The 14,941-nt window shown below is 36.3% G+C and overlaps 1 protein-coding gene across 4 annotated transcripts in view; it reads right to left on the minus strand.

The window, feature by feature from the left end:
• Positions 1 to 1,002: 1,002 nt before the first annotated feature.
• ZWI (kinesin-like calmodulin-binding protein (ZWICHEL)) overlaps positions 1,003 to 14,941 on the minus strand; it is a 28,320-nt gene continuing 14,381 nt past the window's right edge. For all 4 annotated transcript variants that reach the window (XM_010272330.3, XM_010272328.3, XM_088889748.1 and 1 more), the window contains exons 14-24: positions 6,777 to 6,941; positions 6,577 to 6,690; positions 6,321 to 6,461; positions 6,005 to 6,199; positions 5,729 to 5,855; positions 4,890 to 5,092; positions 4,597 to 4,779; positions 2,492 to 2,587; positions 2,166 to 2,363; positions 1,710 to 1,981; positions 1,003 to 1,522 (exon numbers count right to left, since the gene is read on the minus strand). In XM_010272330.3, coding sequence (XP_010270632.1) covers positions 1,330 to 1,522; positions 1,710 to 1,981; positions 2,166 to 2,363; positions 2,492 to 2,587; positions 4,597 to 4,779; positions 4,890 to 5,092; positions 5,729 to 5,855; positions 6,005 to 6,199; positions 6,321 to 6,461; positions 6,577 to 6,690; positions 6,777 to 6,941 — 1,887 coding nt within the window. In that variant the 3' untranslated portion in view covers positions 1,003 to 1,329. The remainder of the gene's footprint in view (positions 1,523 to 1,709; positions 1,982 to 2,165; positions 2,364 to 2,491; positions 2,588 to 4,596; positions 4,780 to 4,889; positions 5,093 to 5,728; positions 5,856 to 6,004; positions 6,200 to 6,320; positions 6,462 to 6,576; positions 6,691 to 6,776; positions 6,942 to 14,941) is intronic.

Genomic DNA, 14,941 nt, shown 5'->3' on the forward strand with positions numbered 1-14,941 from the left:
ATTTTTTCTTTGTTTTTGTTGTCATTTTAGGGCACTAGCGATATCTGGTCACCCCTGTTCTGACAGCCATTGATTCCGGCGGTGTCGTAGATGTGTTTCCTTCTGAAAGAGTTTCTAAAAGAACATTAGATTGTTGGAGTCGAAGCAAATGCAGGCCCTGAAACACTGAAAACTTGATTTTCCCACATATTTGACTAACCAAGCACAGGACACCCCAATGAGAATAAATTTTCTGTTTCTCATCCCATGCCTTCCCACCTTTTCCTCTCCCAGACCAACTTTCATGGAAACCAAACAGACCATAATGGAATGGCATTTCCCATTTGAAAGAATGGCCATTCCCTCCTCCCTTGGGAATGAGAATCCATTCCAGCTGATTCCAGTTTTCATTTAAACCAAACGGACAGTGGCTTTCTATTTTTATTCCAACTGCAAACCAAACATATCCTACAGAAACTCATCTCGTAGTACACGGTTCAGTAATTTGTAATTTTGAATTGTATTGCACCAGCTTCATACAATATAAAGAAAAACATTTCCATTATTTTCTAAGATTTAGACAACTAGGTTTTTTTGTTGCAACTGAAGAATCTTTACTATGCAAAGCACATGAAGGGCATCCACAACGGTTTTCTGTGTTAAACCCCCTTGTATTCCCAAAACAGCTCATTAAATTTATGAGCCTTGGGTATTACAATGGAGAATAGAATGATCTTAGTACACAATTTCCATTAAAATTGATTATATTGTTAAATTTTCAAGAAATAAAGCTCTTAATATGAACACAAAGAACCAACCATTATAGTTTCTTAGGAGAAATTGTATGAAAGCTCATAACTTTATCTCCCTATAAGATCATTCACACAATCATTCTATTCATCTCATCTCTCTCTCAGGTCACATGTAAATGTTTAGTAGGGAAAAGAAGTTGCATGTACGTGTGATTATATACCTTAATGTATGTTTGTAGTCATAAAAACATTAAACAAATACCAAATGAAATGGGAAAGAGGAGCCCAAAATTTTACTATTTACAATTAAGAAAAAAACAGAAATACAAACGAGAGAAGTATGGATTTTTCATTTGAGATCTATTAAAATACAGGGCTAAGCAAATATATACTGCTTCAAACTTTACAGCTTTTGATATTGATTTTATGAAATCAACGTGAAATCTCAACCCTCAGCGATGTGTTGAGAAGGTTCTCATACCAATTAATGACATTAAGAAACTGTCAATAAACTGTATATTGGAGAACCTTTCCCATGCTGCTGGCTAACCACATTTAACCAATACAGAAAAATGAACCACGTATTAATGACGGTAATTTACATGGAACAGCGGCTATGTACCCCTTCCTTTGCAGGGCGTTCATCCTGTATTTCTTCTAAATCTTCATCATCACTCCTCTTGCCTGCTTGTTCCTTCCAATAAGCCAGTAGCTTCTTCAAACGTGCAACTTCCTTTGATGAAACATTTTTGCTTGGGTCATTGACAATTGACCTGACTCTTGAAGCATACCTAATTTAATATGAAAATAGCATTATCAGAGTACTGAATATATCCTACTAAATGTGATCAAAGCAATTATCATCCAAGAAACAATATTCTTATATACTACAATGCAAGAACATGCTCAACAATCAAGTATGAAACAATTAGGTATGCACTTAAAAATTTTTACATGGTAAATAGAATAAGCACATACATCAGAGAATTATGGGTTTCTTCCAAGTTTGATTCAGCTGGAGATACATTTACGAACATAAGAGTCTTAGCATTTCCACCAAGCGAGTCACTCATGAGCATCGTTAGTTTATGGTTTCTATATGGTATATGCTGACCATCAGAAGATAAAGCACTGATCACATCCCCAAGGGCTGAAAGTGATTTATTGATACTCTGAGCTTCTTTCAGTTGACTCCCAGAAGAACCTGACTTCTTAACTCTCTCTGAACCAGCAAGATCTACAAAGCTCAACTGTAGAGGAAAATACTAGTCAGATGAAAACTGAAAACATGGAGAACCTCCACCAAGAAAAAATAACTATGACCACCAACATAATTTCTTAGTTCATGCAAACATACAACTGTGAAAGTGTAAAAATTCCTTTTAATTTAATCAAACAAGAAACTATTTCTACTTAATGAATGTGCATATCTACCTTCCCTCTTGCGACAGACTGAGTTTGAAGATCAGTGCTTTCAATAATGATTGAAAGGATCAAATGAGACCTTGAACTTTCATCGTTCATTTGAGTCCCGGACGTATGTCGTTGCTCAGACCCTCTCAAAATAATAGTTCTTAATTCCTCATAAGTTGAAACTGAAACAACTGTCACATTCTCTATAGAAACCATTCCCTATTAGAAATATGAAGATAACAAATTAGTAAGACATAAAGTAATAAAAACTATAATATAAGAATTCAGTAATTTCTGATAAGGGTATATCCAATCAAACATTTTACATCCTTAGACATAGAAATCACCTTTGAATCTTTTTTTATATCTAATTTTAGACGCTTTGCATTCTTCGGTAATAAAAGATCTACAAGTGTATCCTGATATAGCTCCACCATATAGGCCTGTACCATTTCAAAATGCAGATAATATCAAGAATATTATTAATAAATAAAAGGGTCAAGGTAATGAGGTACACTTAAATTGATGGCAAAAAAAACCTCCCCTAGCTAGCTAGTGGCCATGAAATACATAAATTTTATTTGATTATACAAAAAACATTTTTTTGGAAGAGTATAAAGAAATTCATTAATCAAAGGAAAAATTACAGACCAAGAGGTCACAAGGTGGCACCTCACAATCAAAACAAATTTAGAGATACATGCTGAAAACTGAGAAACACAACTAAAATTCAAGAACATGCCAAAAATTCTACCCTAGTTCTGATACTAATATGATCAAATATAGGGAGCTCCAAGCCCAGTCCACAACTAGTTTCCTCAAATTTGTCACCATTGTTCTCCTGTTTCTCTCTCAGCCCTCGTGAATCCCAGCTTAACACCCTCATACTCCCCCCTCATCCCAAACTTCACATATCCTCACCCAACACCTCATCCTCGTCCCCTTCATATCACTCTCTATCCTTCCCTCTCCTTTCCTTTTGTTTTCTTCCTCCTTTTTTCTTCAAACTACTCGAAGGCTTTTCTCACAAAGCCTTCCCCTCCCAGAAGAACAAACCTAAGGACTTGCCAACTGCCACTTCTCCATTCTCGATTTTTGTCAGCCCTCCCTAATCCTCACTTTTACTTTTCTCCTCTTCCCCCTCCCCCTCTACTTTCCACTGAATTCACCTCCTGGATTATTGCTCCAACCTCCTTCCCACTCTCAGGTTTCATATCAATTCCAATCATTATTCTCTTTCTATTATAAACTTTTTTTGGCTTGTCTCCCTCAATTGTTGTCATCCAAAGACATTCACTTTCTTCCCCAGCTCTCTTTTCCACGATCGATTAAAGCCTTCCCCAACTCCTTCAAAGTCATCTCATTAAGAGTGTTTTTCATACATACCTCGTCATCTGTCTAATCAGCAACTGAACTATTCTCAGGCTCAAGTTTCTTTTCTTCACAAGTCAGCTTGTTTTCATCGTCATCCACCCACAGCCCTTCTAATGTAGACAAATCCCCTACTACCGACTGAGAAAGGTGGACATGTAGCAGTGATGATGTCACCTTCCTAATCTGACCCTCTATAGCATTAGTCAGCGTCATCTCGTCTCTAGCCCTTCTCGAGTACCTTCTTCTCTTAGACCCCTTGTCATCCAAGCCATGGCTTCGTATGCTCCGTTGAATTTCCAAGGAGTTCTTTCCTCCTTTGAACATGGCAATCACCCAAATCCAGTTCTCCTCTTAATGTTTTGAAGACTCTCCTTTCCATTTTTTTTCAAAATTCCCCTCTTATTGGTTTTTTATCAATAAAGCCCTTGCCCCTCCTAATTTTCAGCAAATTTGACCAAAAATCCACGTTAGCGTTGTTCAAACTACTGTTGCCTAAGTGGATTCTACTCAAATTCAAATCCCCTCCACTTTTCCCCACCACCTATGTCTCTACACCTTCCTTGACTCCAAAACACATCTCTCGATTTTCCTTCTCCTTAAAACTCCTCCCCCACTTTACCCCTGCTTATTCCTACAACACCCACCCTTTCCAAAATTCCAACTTTACTCCTCTCCATCCCCACTTCATCATCTTCTTAGTGTAAAGAAAAAAAATACAAGTTGAACAGTTTATTTATTTATTTTATTTCAATGGAAGGGGCAACTGCTGCATGAGATGGTAAGACTCAGGTTGATGTGTGAGAACATGGAAATATGCAGGAAGTAAGATCCATAATCAATCCACCCTCTCAAAACTTCAACTAGCCAATACTACACTAGATAAAGGCTTTATATTTGATCCTTATCACCATTTAACAAAGAACAAAAGGTAGTTTATGAAAGGTCATTAAATTCTGCCATATATGTTGTATAAAAAAGGAATTGTTGAATTCATTTGAGTAAATGACTCTAACAATGTTCGATATCATCAAAAGTCACCATTCTACAATTTCATTGTAACTTGTAACACATTACTTACCTTCAAGGAGAAAGAAAATTTGTTTTTGTCGCGCTTCAAAATTTTGAAGAGTTCAGCAATAGCTCTTGGTGTCAATCCGGGATTGCTTTCAGACCCATAAATTGTAAATGTTTTTCCGGAACCAGTTTGACCATAAGCAAATATGCAAACATTATACCCATCAATGGCAGATTGCACTAAATACTGTCAAATCATGCCAGAGAAAGTTAGCCACCAAGAAATTAGCAAACAAAAGTTCAAATTGTACAATATTCCACTTTAATGCTTAAGTATTGACATTTAACAAAATTTACCCTAGTGTCCTCAAATACATCTTCCTGGGAAGAACTGCCATCAAAAACATGGTCATAAAGGTGTTGTTTCATCTTATCATCCTTCCAAGGATGTTCAACTGTAAACTCATCAATGCTTGTAAGAACACTCCTTTCTTTTTCTAACATCTCTTTCTCACTAAGAGGCCTTAATCGGCAAAATACTCTGATCTTTCCTTTCATATCTGGAATTGAACATCAATTGAAAAATAGACATTTATTAAGACAATAAAAACTAAAACAAGAATTCCTATAATATTAAATAGGGTCATTTACTAAAACATCCCATATAGTTTCATGGATTTACTAGAACCTACCCTATAGTTTGCATTTTACTAAAACACCCCCTATAGTTTGCAATTGATTTAGTTAATCAACCATCCATTAGATGATAATGGAAAATACTACTATCCATTTAATAAATTTAATCAAAATAAAATAAAATTTGAAATACCATTTTTACCCTAATAAGACATAAGCAACCACTCTATTTGGTCAATTTTGATTTTTGTGCGAAGAAGTGTTAGGGGTACTTTTGGAATAAGCAACCACTCTATTAGGAGATCATGTTACTACCTTTATATGGCAAAACAAACACTTCTTAGAAAAAGGTCAATTAAGTAAATAGGTTGCAAATTATAGGGGGTGTTTTAGTAAATAAAAACTACAAGGTAGGTGTAAGTATATCTGTGAAATTACAGGGGGCGTTCTAGTAAATGACCCAATAAAATACATGGTGCCCTTAGTTAGAAAAAAGAAAAGAAAAGAAATGAAAAGCACCCATCTCCTACTGACATATCAAAAGATAATACCATACCAACCTTCAATTGAATTGAAATATCGCTTCCTCAACATTTGTTCTTCCTTGTAAAGTGTTTCCAACTCAACCAACTGAGCCCCTTGCTTCTTCAAAATAGCAGCAGTTTGCTCATTCTTTCTATCAATGTCCTAAAAAGAAAGAGTTTTATTAGCTATAACATGTTCAGGTTTCTTTTCCACACCAAGAGGTAGAAACTAAGTGAAAATGGAATATTCAAAACAGAAAAATGACCTCAATATAAATGACATAAACTAAGAAAATAAAAAAGGAGCATTACCTCTTTCATTTCTCGTAGTTCCTCTAATTCCTTCAAATTACTTTGCAATGCATCCAACTCCATGTTCCTGCTCATGATAGTAGATTCCGCAACAGCCAAATCTCGAGTTATACCTTCCAGCTTCTTCTCTAGTTCAGAAACATGCAACCTAAGAGACCTACGTTCTTGTTCAAATTTTTTCTCAAGAATTTCCATCTGCATGTACACAATAAAAAACAAAATGAAAAACTGTTAGCTTGCAACTCAGGAAATGCCAGAAGAGAAGGAATATTGGGAAACTTAGATGGAGAAGAACTACACAAACAACATAACTCACCTCCTCCCCTTTCTTCTTTTCAACACTTTGAATCTTCTGTTCCAACAATAGTTTTTCATTTGCAAGCCTCTTAACAGTTTCTCCAGCAGAACGCACCTCCTCATTGCGCATTTTCAACTCCTCCTGAAGCTTATTTATATCCTATAAAAAAGCACCAGAACCAATCAAAACAAAAAAAAAATCACTATATAGAATTCCACAATGTGACAGAACAGAACAGCAATTTTGCAATAAACCATCACATTTTAAAACTTACCGCAATATTAGATCCAACTAAATCCTTACTGGCATTGCTCCCTAGGGAGGAATACCCTTGATTTCCTAGCTTTGTCAATCTAGCTTCCAAGCGCTTCTTCTCCAACAGTGCATCCTAATAAAATAGCAAAATCATTATTACAATGGGAAGAAGAGGAATGCCAGAAATCATATAATATCATTTTCACACATCATAATCACCTGAAGTGCAGAGTCTTTTTCATCGCATAGTGATATCAGTCTATCACGATCGCATATAATTTCTGCTAAGCTTTGCTTTTCAGATCTAATGGAATCCTTCAACAGCTCCAACTCCTCCCGTAATTTAATTTCTTGCCTTTCTTTTTCATGTAATTCTTCTGCTAACTGATATGTAACCAATGGTCCAATATTCAAATACAAAGTCGAATGTGAAAAATAATGAGACCTTTGATTACAACCAACTCAGACATGTAATGATTGAAAGAAATCCATATTGAGAATGAAACAAGGCAAGTTTTGGCATCATAGTTTGATAACACGCAAATTGGCTGCAAATTGTGCTCAAGGAGAGATACTTGAACTTGAATGAGGATGCTCCTAAACAAAAAAGTTTGGTAATGATGATGAAAGAGATGCAATGTGGATTTTTCTTTTCTTAACCCTTTTGTTGGTGCAATAATGTGAACAATGTAAAAGAAAAAAAAAAAAACAAAGAAAAATAGAAAACGAAAAAATCAACATCCAAGTTACATCAACCTTTTCTTGATTTGTAATAGATGTGGCAAATGGGAGAGTGCATCTGCTGTAGCTGTAGTCACAGTTCCCAATGAAACATGGACATAGTCACAAAGCAATCATGTGATAGTCACAGAAGCAAGCTTTAAAATTTCGATACAATCCCGATACGGGGCATATTGTATCGTATCTTTGAAAAACAGATAGGGGATACACATTGAAATTGGTCATCTCATCTTTTTTCATGCGTATCAGACCAGTATCGGGGGTGTATCGAGGGCGTATCGGTAGCGTATCAACGAAAAAGATAAGGCCAAAAACTGAAAAAATATAAAGGGGAAAGCAAGATTCGTTTCCCATAAATAAACCTTGTTTTACCCCCAAATGACTTTAAAACTCCAAACCTCATTCCTAGAGTGCTAGATTTGCAAACCTTTGCATGAAACACGTGTGAATCATTATTTTTATTTTTTTGAAGATTTTTCAAATTTTGAAAAAATATGGCAATTGGCAAAATAGTAAGTTTTGTCAGATTTTTAAAATATCTTGTGATTTCTTTTTTTCTTGAATGTTTAAATTTATGTTGATCTACATTTCTTACATCCAAAATCACAATATTTTTTTGTGTTGTCAGTAGATTTATGGAAATTTAATGAAGATATTTGGGGAAAATATAAATTAACAAAAAAAATTGAAAATGTAATTTTTCTTTGCCTATAAAGACTAAATATGTTTTAGATCTATAGATTTATCTATCATATCCATAGAGGAATTGAAATTTCTTCTTTAATATATTTTTTTATTTTTTATACTTTTAGAATTAAAAAATAAATAATAATTAATTATATTTTATCATTTCATCACAACAATTGACTATCTTATAATTCTATGGATGACCTATCATATCCACAGACCAATTGAAATTTCATCTTTAATAATTATTTTTATATTTTTATATTTTTAGAATTAAAATATAATTAATTAATTAATTATATTTTATCATTTGATCACATTGATTTCTTTTATCAATAAATAATCACAATGATTGAATATATTATAGTTCTATGGATGATCTGATCTATCATACCCACAAAGCAATTGAAGTTTCATCTTTAATAACTTTTTTTGAATATACTATATAATGTTTATTTATTTTTCATAATTTTTGGAAATAAATAATAAATAATAATTATTATTTTAAATAATAAAGAATTATTAATTATATTTTCACTTAGAAGTTGTGCCAATGCATGTTTTATGGCTGGATAAGAGAGTTGGGTTTTTCCAATCCCATAAAACATTAAAACTTAAATATTATAATTTATAAATTATAGTTAAGCATAGGATATTTAATGAAATTATAATTAAGTACAATATATTTCTTCATAAAATCATTAAAATATGTTAATTTAATGTATATACACCTCATTGAGGTCTTATATTTAGTGTTATTGATGTATTTTTATGATTTATTAAAGTATTTATAGTGTTTCCAGGTGTATCTATGCATATCTTAGTTTTTCTCCAATACGAATGTGTATCCAAGGTGTATCCCGATACGTCTCTTAAAATTGCCTTTCCGATACACTTGGTGTTTCCGATACTTTGAACCTTGCATAGAAGATTGGCAATTGTAAAAAATTTATTAATAATGAAAGAACGAAAATTTTACGACGTAAGAAGTGCCAAGAACCTCGGAATTTAGGTTAGCAATGCCTAACCCATCTATTTCATAGTACATACAACCAATGGGAGGAGACTCAATATAGATAATTTCTGGTTAGTCCTTGTTCCGATACACTTACAGGTAGCTCGGCATAGGCAGCTCGCCACAGGCAGCCTGACGTCTTACGAAGAGCTCGCCACTTAGGGGCAGCTCGGCACTTACAGGTAGCTCGGCATAGGTAGTTCGGCACTTAGGGGCAGCTCGGCGTATCGCAGGAGGATCTCCTACCTGACAACCGTACCTGACAGATCCAGAGGCCTGCGCCCACGTCTCTCGCTAGGCGGCGCCGTACCTGCCAGTCCTGAGAGCTGTCCCTTGACTGGCAGAGCCGTACTTTACAGCAGCCGCCTACACCCGCCACCTCAGCTCTAGCAATAACGGCTGCGGCAGAGAGACAGAGGCAATTACGCCTGACTTGACAGAGGTTGTTACGCCTGATTTGATAGGACACCACTATATAAGGACTCCGACCCCCAAAGACAGGGGGGAGAGAATGAAAAATGGAGGTAATCCTTGCTCTCTAGCTCTTTCATTTCTCTCCAGGCTCCCTACAATCAGAATGCTAACTTAGGCATCGGAGAGTCCCCGCCGGGTAAATACCCCCGGGGAGAGAATGAAAAATGGAGGTAATCCTTGCTCTCTAGCTCTCTCATTTCTCTCCAAGCTCCCTACAATCAGAATGCTAACTTAGGCATCGGAGAGTAGAATGAAAAATGGAGGTAATCCTTGCTCTCTAGCTCTCTCATTTCTCTCCAAGCTCCCTACAATCAGAATGCTAACTTAGGCATCGGAGAGTCCCCGCCGGGTAAATACCCCTGGGGAGAGAATGAAAAATAGAGGTAATCCTTGCTCTCTAACTCTCTCATTTCTCTCCAAGCTCCCTACAATCAGAATGCTAACTTAGGCATCGGAGAGTCCCCGTCGGGAAAATACCCCCGGGTCCTCTGATTCAGTTCTCGCAGGTCCCTCAACTCCCGCCGCCTGCAAAGGAGAGGAGATCACCTCATGTAGAGGGCAGTCAGGTTGCGCTACACCAGGGAGCTCGTCACCAAGGAGCTCGTCACCAGGTAGCTCTCCACCAGGTAGCTCTCCACCAGGGAGCTCGTCACCAGGTAGCTCTCCACCAAGGAGCTCGTCACCAAGTAGCTCACCACCAAGGAGCTCGTCACCAGGTAGCTCTCCACCAGGGAGCTCGTCACCAGGTAGCTCACCACCAGGGAGCTCGCCACCAAGTAGCTCATCACCAGGCAGTTCACCACCAGGAAGCTCCACCATCCTCTCCTAGGAGCAGGTCAAATGACAAGGTACTTAGCCAAAAAATAAAAAATTGGTACGTGACCAGAAACAGATACATCACTTCTCTTGTAGCATGTTATAGTACTGCAAAGAACATTCACTATTACCCTTGAACCAGCCAGTATAACCATCCTGAAGTCTCTCAACCAAGATAGCGTTCAACTTTGGAACCCCAAGGCTGAGATTGATTCGTAAAATAGGGAGGGAATAAAATGCAATATTCTCAAATAATCGTTCCTTCCCATGTTTGGTTTGTGAGATGTCAAAAGATGGGATGAAAAAAGGCTTGCATTGCAAGTTCTCAATTCTTAGGATGTAGAAACACACCATTTTGGTGTGAAAAAATGGGAAAAGAGGGGGAGGAGACTTGTCTAACATAAACAAAATGTACCTTCCTTGCTTTCTTTTAAGACCAATGGAACCACTTTTCTATCTAGGTGACAGGTTGGTGGTTCAACCAGTTGATCAAATGAATTAACCCATGATTACACAATTAAGTAATAAAAATATAATAACTAGTTGAAATACAAAAAAAAAAGCTGAAAAATTCCCAAAAAAAATTGGCATATCTCTAATATTGTATATTCATTATACTAGTCAAAAAAAAGTTTGATGAATAAGCATTATTGTTTATTAATGATAAAAAGGACAATAATTCAAAAAAACAAAAAAAAAGAGTTCATATTTGATCTGTGACCTGCTGACCAGATCAAATGCTTTAATGGTTCAACCAGTTGGGTCATATGGGTTAACACATGATGTCATAACTAAATTATAAAAGTATAATAAATAGATAAAAATAAGTTCATAGAAAATCAATGTTTAAAAAGCGCAAGGCACAAAAAAGGCACAGGGGCCAATTTGCGCTCAGGGCACAAGGTGAGGCATGTGCCTTTTTGAAGCATGACACAACAATACAACAAAAAAAAGCTAAAAATTTATAAAAAAAGTCAAAAAATTCAAAAAAAGGCCAAAAAAATAAAATATATATATATTAAACATAATATAAACTAAAATTTTAAAATAAATGTTTTAAAAAACCCATTATATAAAATAAAAATACATATACATAACATGTAAAGTGTATTTGAATGAAAATTTAAAAATAAAATCAAGTATATAAAACATTTTTAAGCATGTAAAATCCACAATCTCATTTTTTTCCTCAATTGCATTACTTCAAGTAGCTAATGTGATGTAAAACATATTACACTCCTGATTCTACGAGCTGCCTTTGTGCCATGTCCCTCGAGACAAGCCCAAACAAGTCCATGTTAGGGTCTTAAATTCTTAGTTCTCACACACAAAAAAATGATTTCATAATTTTAATTGCTTTTTAAGAAAATATTTTATTAGGATGAATGAATGAACGACATTAGCAAATAGGGGGTTCTTGGAGCTTCAGTGAGTGAGCAAATGCCTAGGTTGAGGCGCAAGGTCCTTCAAGGCCTATAGCGAGGCGCATAAATTGGACTCCATCATATTAAACAAAAGTGTGATTAACAAGAACAGATTTATTAATTATGAAAGTTGATAGAACTACAAAACAAAGTAGAAAAAAGAATTAATATCTGAACCCTGACCCACTAACAAGGTGTTAAAAGTGAAACTTGCAATAGGAGAAAATGGGCTTGGTTACCCATGAAATCTAATAATTTTAAGGCTGATTAAATCCAAGTTTAGGGGCTAGTAGGCTAACTAGAGCCCATTTGGACCAAAGAGGAGATCTACACCGGGTATCCCTCTCTTTAAGTAGGAAGCCAGGTGTCTTTCACCTATAGAGAATAATAGTTATACAACTACCCAAATCCCAATTTAAATTCTTGGAGAGGCTTCAGCCCTCTCCTACTTCGAAGAAAAGATCTCTTAGACAACCACACTCTTAAAGAGTCTTAAGGAAGTCCATAGTGATAGAGAAGAAGAAAAGTAATCTCATGGAAAAAAAAAAATAGAAATCAAAGGGAGGAGAAAAATAAAATACTACTATCAAAGGTGGATGAAGGGAAGTCTTCTCAGCAAATACCTCCTACAAATATCTCCCGTTTGATGTTGTCTTCTTCTCTTTCTATCTTTGATCAGTCTCCAAATTTTACTCGCAAGAAAGGAAGTAAATAATGAAAACCAACTACAATCAAGTGGTTCTATTGGATGCTCATGATTTCTCTATCAAAGCATGCTAGGATTAAACCATCTACAGCCTTGTTCATGAAACTCAGATGATTATGGTTCTCTACACCATAAAATGTTGATTCTATAAAGTGATAAAACCCATCTACAACATTGCTTATGAAACTGGCTGATTATGATTATACTTATTATGGTTCCCTACACCATAAAATGTTGATTCTATTAAGTGATAAAACCCATCTACAACATTGCTTATGAAACTGGTTGATTATGATTATACTAATTACTTTAAACTACTATCAAAGGAGGGAATGTGCCAGAATTTTCAATAGAAAATTCTGCAATTAAAATTTATTTAGTCTACTCTATTCCTTTAAACTTCCAAATCAGAATCATAAGGTTTTCTTTACTCCTAGTAGAGATGTAATTAAAGCAATATCTGCATGATTTCCTGAATGGGGGGCTTACCCTAAATTCATTGGTTGAATTATGTTATATGAGAAATTTTACCTGTTTTTCTACTAACCAAAGGCAACAATTCATCATTCAACCAACCAGCTCAAATGGGTCAGCTTATGACAACATAAGTAATAAAAATATAATTAAAAGTTAAATACAAAAAAATATAGAAAAAAATTGTAAAGAATCTGGCACATCTTGAATACTATATCTTTTTTTTATAAAGATAATATCTTTATCATATTAGACAAAAGTATAATAAATAAGAATTACTTTTTATTAATGATGAAAATAGCATACAAAAGACCAAGAATTAGTATTTTTTTTTTATCAATAACACTTTCATTAATCATCAGTAGAAAATTTACAGGAGGAAGACAAACACACTTATCTTCCAAGAGTCACTAAGAGCCCCTCATAAAAGAAAGAAAAAAAGAAGAAAAAGAGAAAAGAATACACTAAAATTACAGCTTAGCCCAAAACAGTGAATCCCTTTCTGCCCCTTGTTTAGCTAAACCGTCAACCAGGGAACTAGCCAATCTTTTAACCCAACATGTCTTAACTTCCATCTCCCGCACCAGCCACATGAATTTCCTCCTCTCATTGTTATACTTCCATAAACCATTTTGATCTTTAGTCAGCCATCCTATCACCACCTCTGAATCCCCTTCAATTATGAATTTCTTGATGTTCAACTCCTTAGCTTTCCGGACTCCTTCCATAACTGCAAGGATCTCAAATCTAAGGAGTCACCCACTCCAATTGGGCCTGGGAACATGGCAGAGATGACCCCATTTTCGTCCCAAAAAACACCTCCAATCCCCGATTGCCCCGGATTTCCCCTACTGCATCCATCAAAGTTTAATTTTAAGAATCCTCTAGGTGGGGGAGTCCAAACCACTTTCATTACTGACTTGGTCTATTTGCAATTTGCAATTTCACCCCACTTCCTCAACATGTCATCCACAGTGTAATCTATGAATAGTTTCAAATATTTCAGCCACTGTACCACCCTAATATGTATGATAGCTTTCAGACCTGCTGCTCCTCTTTAGGTTTCTGAGAATATCCTGGAGTTTCTTTCCTCCCACAATGTCCAACATACTGCAGCCCTTAGTCCTCTCCACATTACCCTTCCCCTTTTTATCCGCCACCTAAAAAAGGTGGGGGAGAAAAGGCCTTGCGAATCTGATGGGGGATTCCAACTGCGTCCAAATACGAAGGAAGCTCAATCCCAAATTGACCTCGCAAAGTGGCAAGACACCAGTAGGTGAAAACCAGTCTCCCCTTCCGCTTTACATAGAACACACCACTGAGGTGACAAACAAGTATTGGGTCTCTTCTTTTGGAGTAGATCACCAGTGTTAATTCTTTCCAGATAGGCTTCCCAACAAAAACTACCAACCCTAAGAGGTATTGCTCTGCACCAAACCTCACCAACAGGGAAAGGGGGGAAGGTAGGACTGGTGGACTGACTTAAGACTTTGAAGAACGAGGCACAAGAGAAGATGCCATTAGGGGTAGGTGTCCAAATTCTAGAGTCCTCCCTAGTGGGGTCTAAGACAACATTATCAAGAAGTGCAATAAGGCTCGAAATACTGTCAAGGTCTGAGTCCCTCAAATCCTTTCTTAAACCCAAGTTCCACCCAATCCCAGAAGTGGAAGAGGACGGGGTGATGAAAGACGAGATCGGCTCATTTTTCAAATCAGATAGAGCATACAAAGAAGGAAATTGATCCTTTAAAGGGGCGCTCCCCACCCAGGTGTATTCCCAAAATTTTATGGAATTACCGGAATTCAAGTCATACCTGATATTAGGGGAGAAAACCGGTAGCAGGTCATGAATGGCTTTCCAAGGAGAGTTGCCTGTGGTCCTAGCTCTGATTCCAGCGTCCCATCCATTGTCCTCCAGCCTATGTATACTTGCCACTATTTTAGCCCATAGCTTCTCCTTCTCCATAGGGAACCTCCACAACCACTTCGCCAACAGAGTCATATTCCTTCTCCTGATACTCCTAAGCCCCACACCACCACAAGACTT

Source organism: Nelumbo nucifera, chromosome 6, assembly GCF_055504915.1.
Source record: "Nelumbo nucifera cultivar China Antique chromosome 6, China Antique-T2T, whole genome shotgun sequence".
Taxonomy (NCBI): Eukaryota; Viridiplantae; Streptophyta; class Magnoliopsida; order Proteales; family Nelumbonaceae; genus Nelumbo; species Nelumbo nucifera.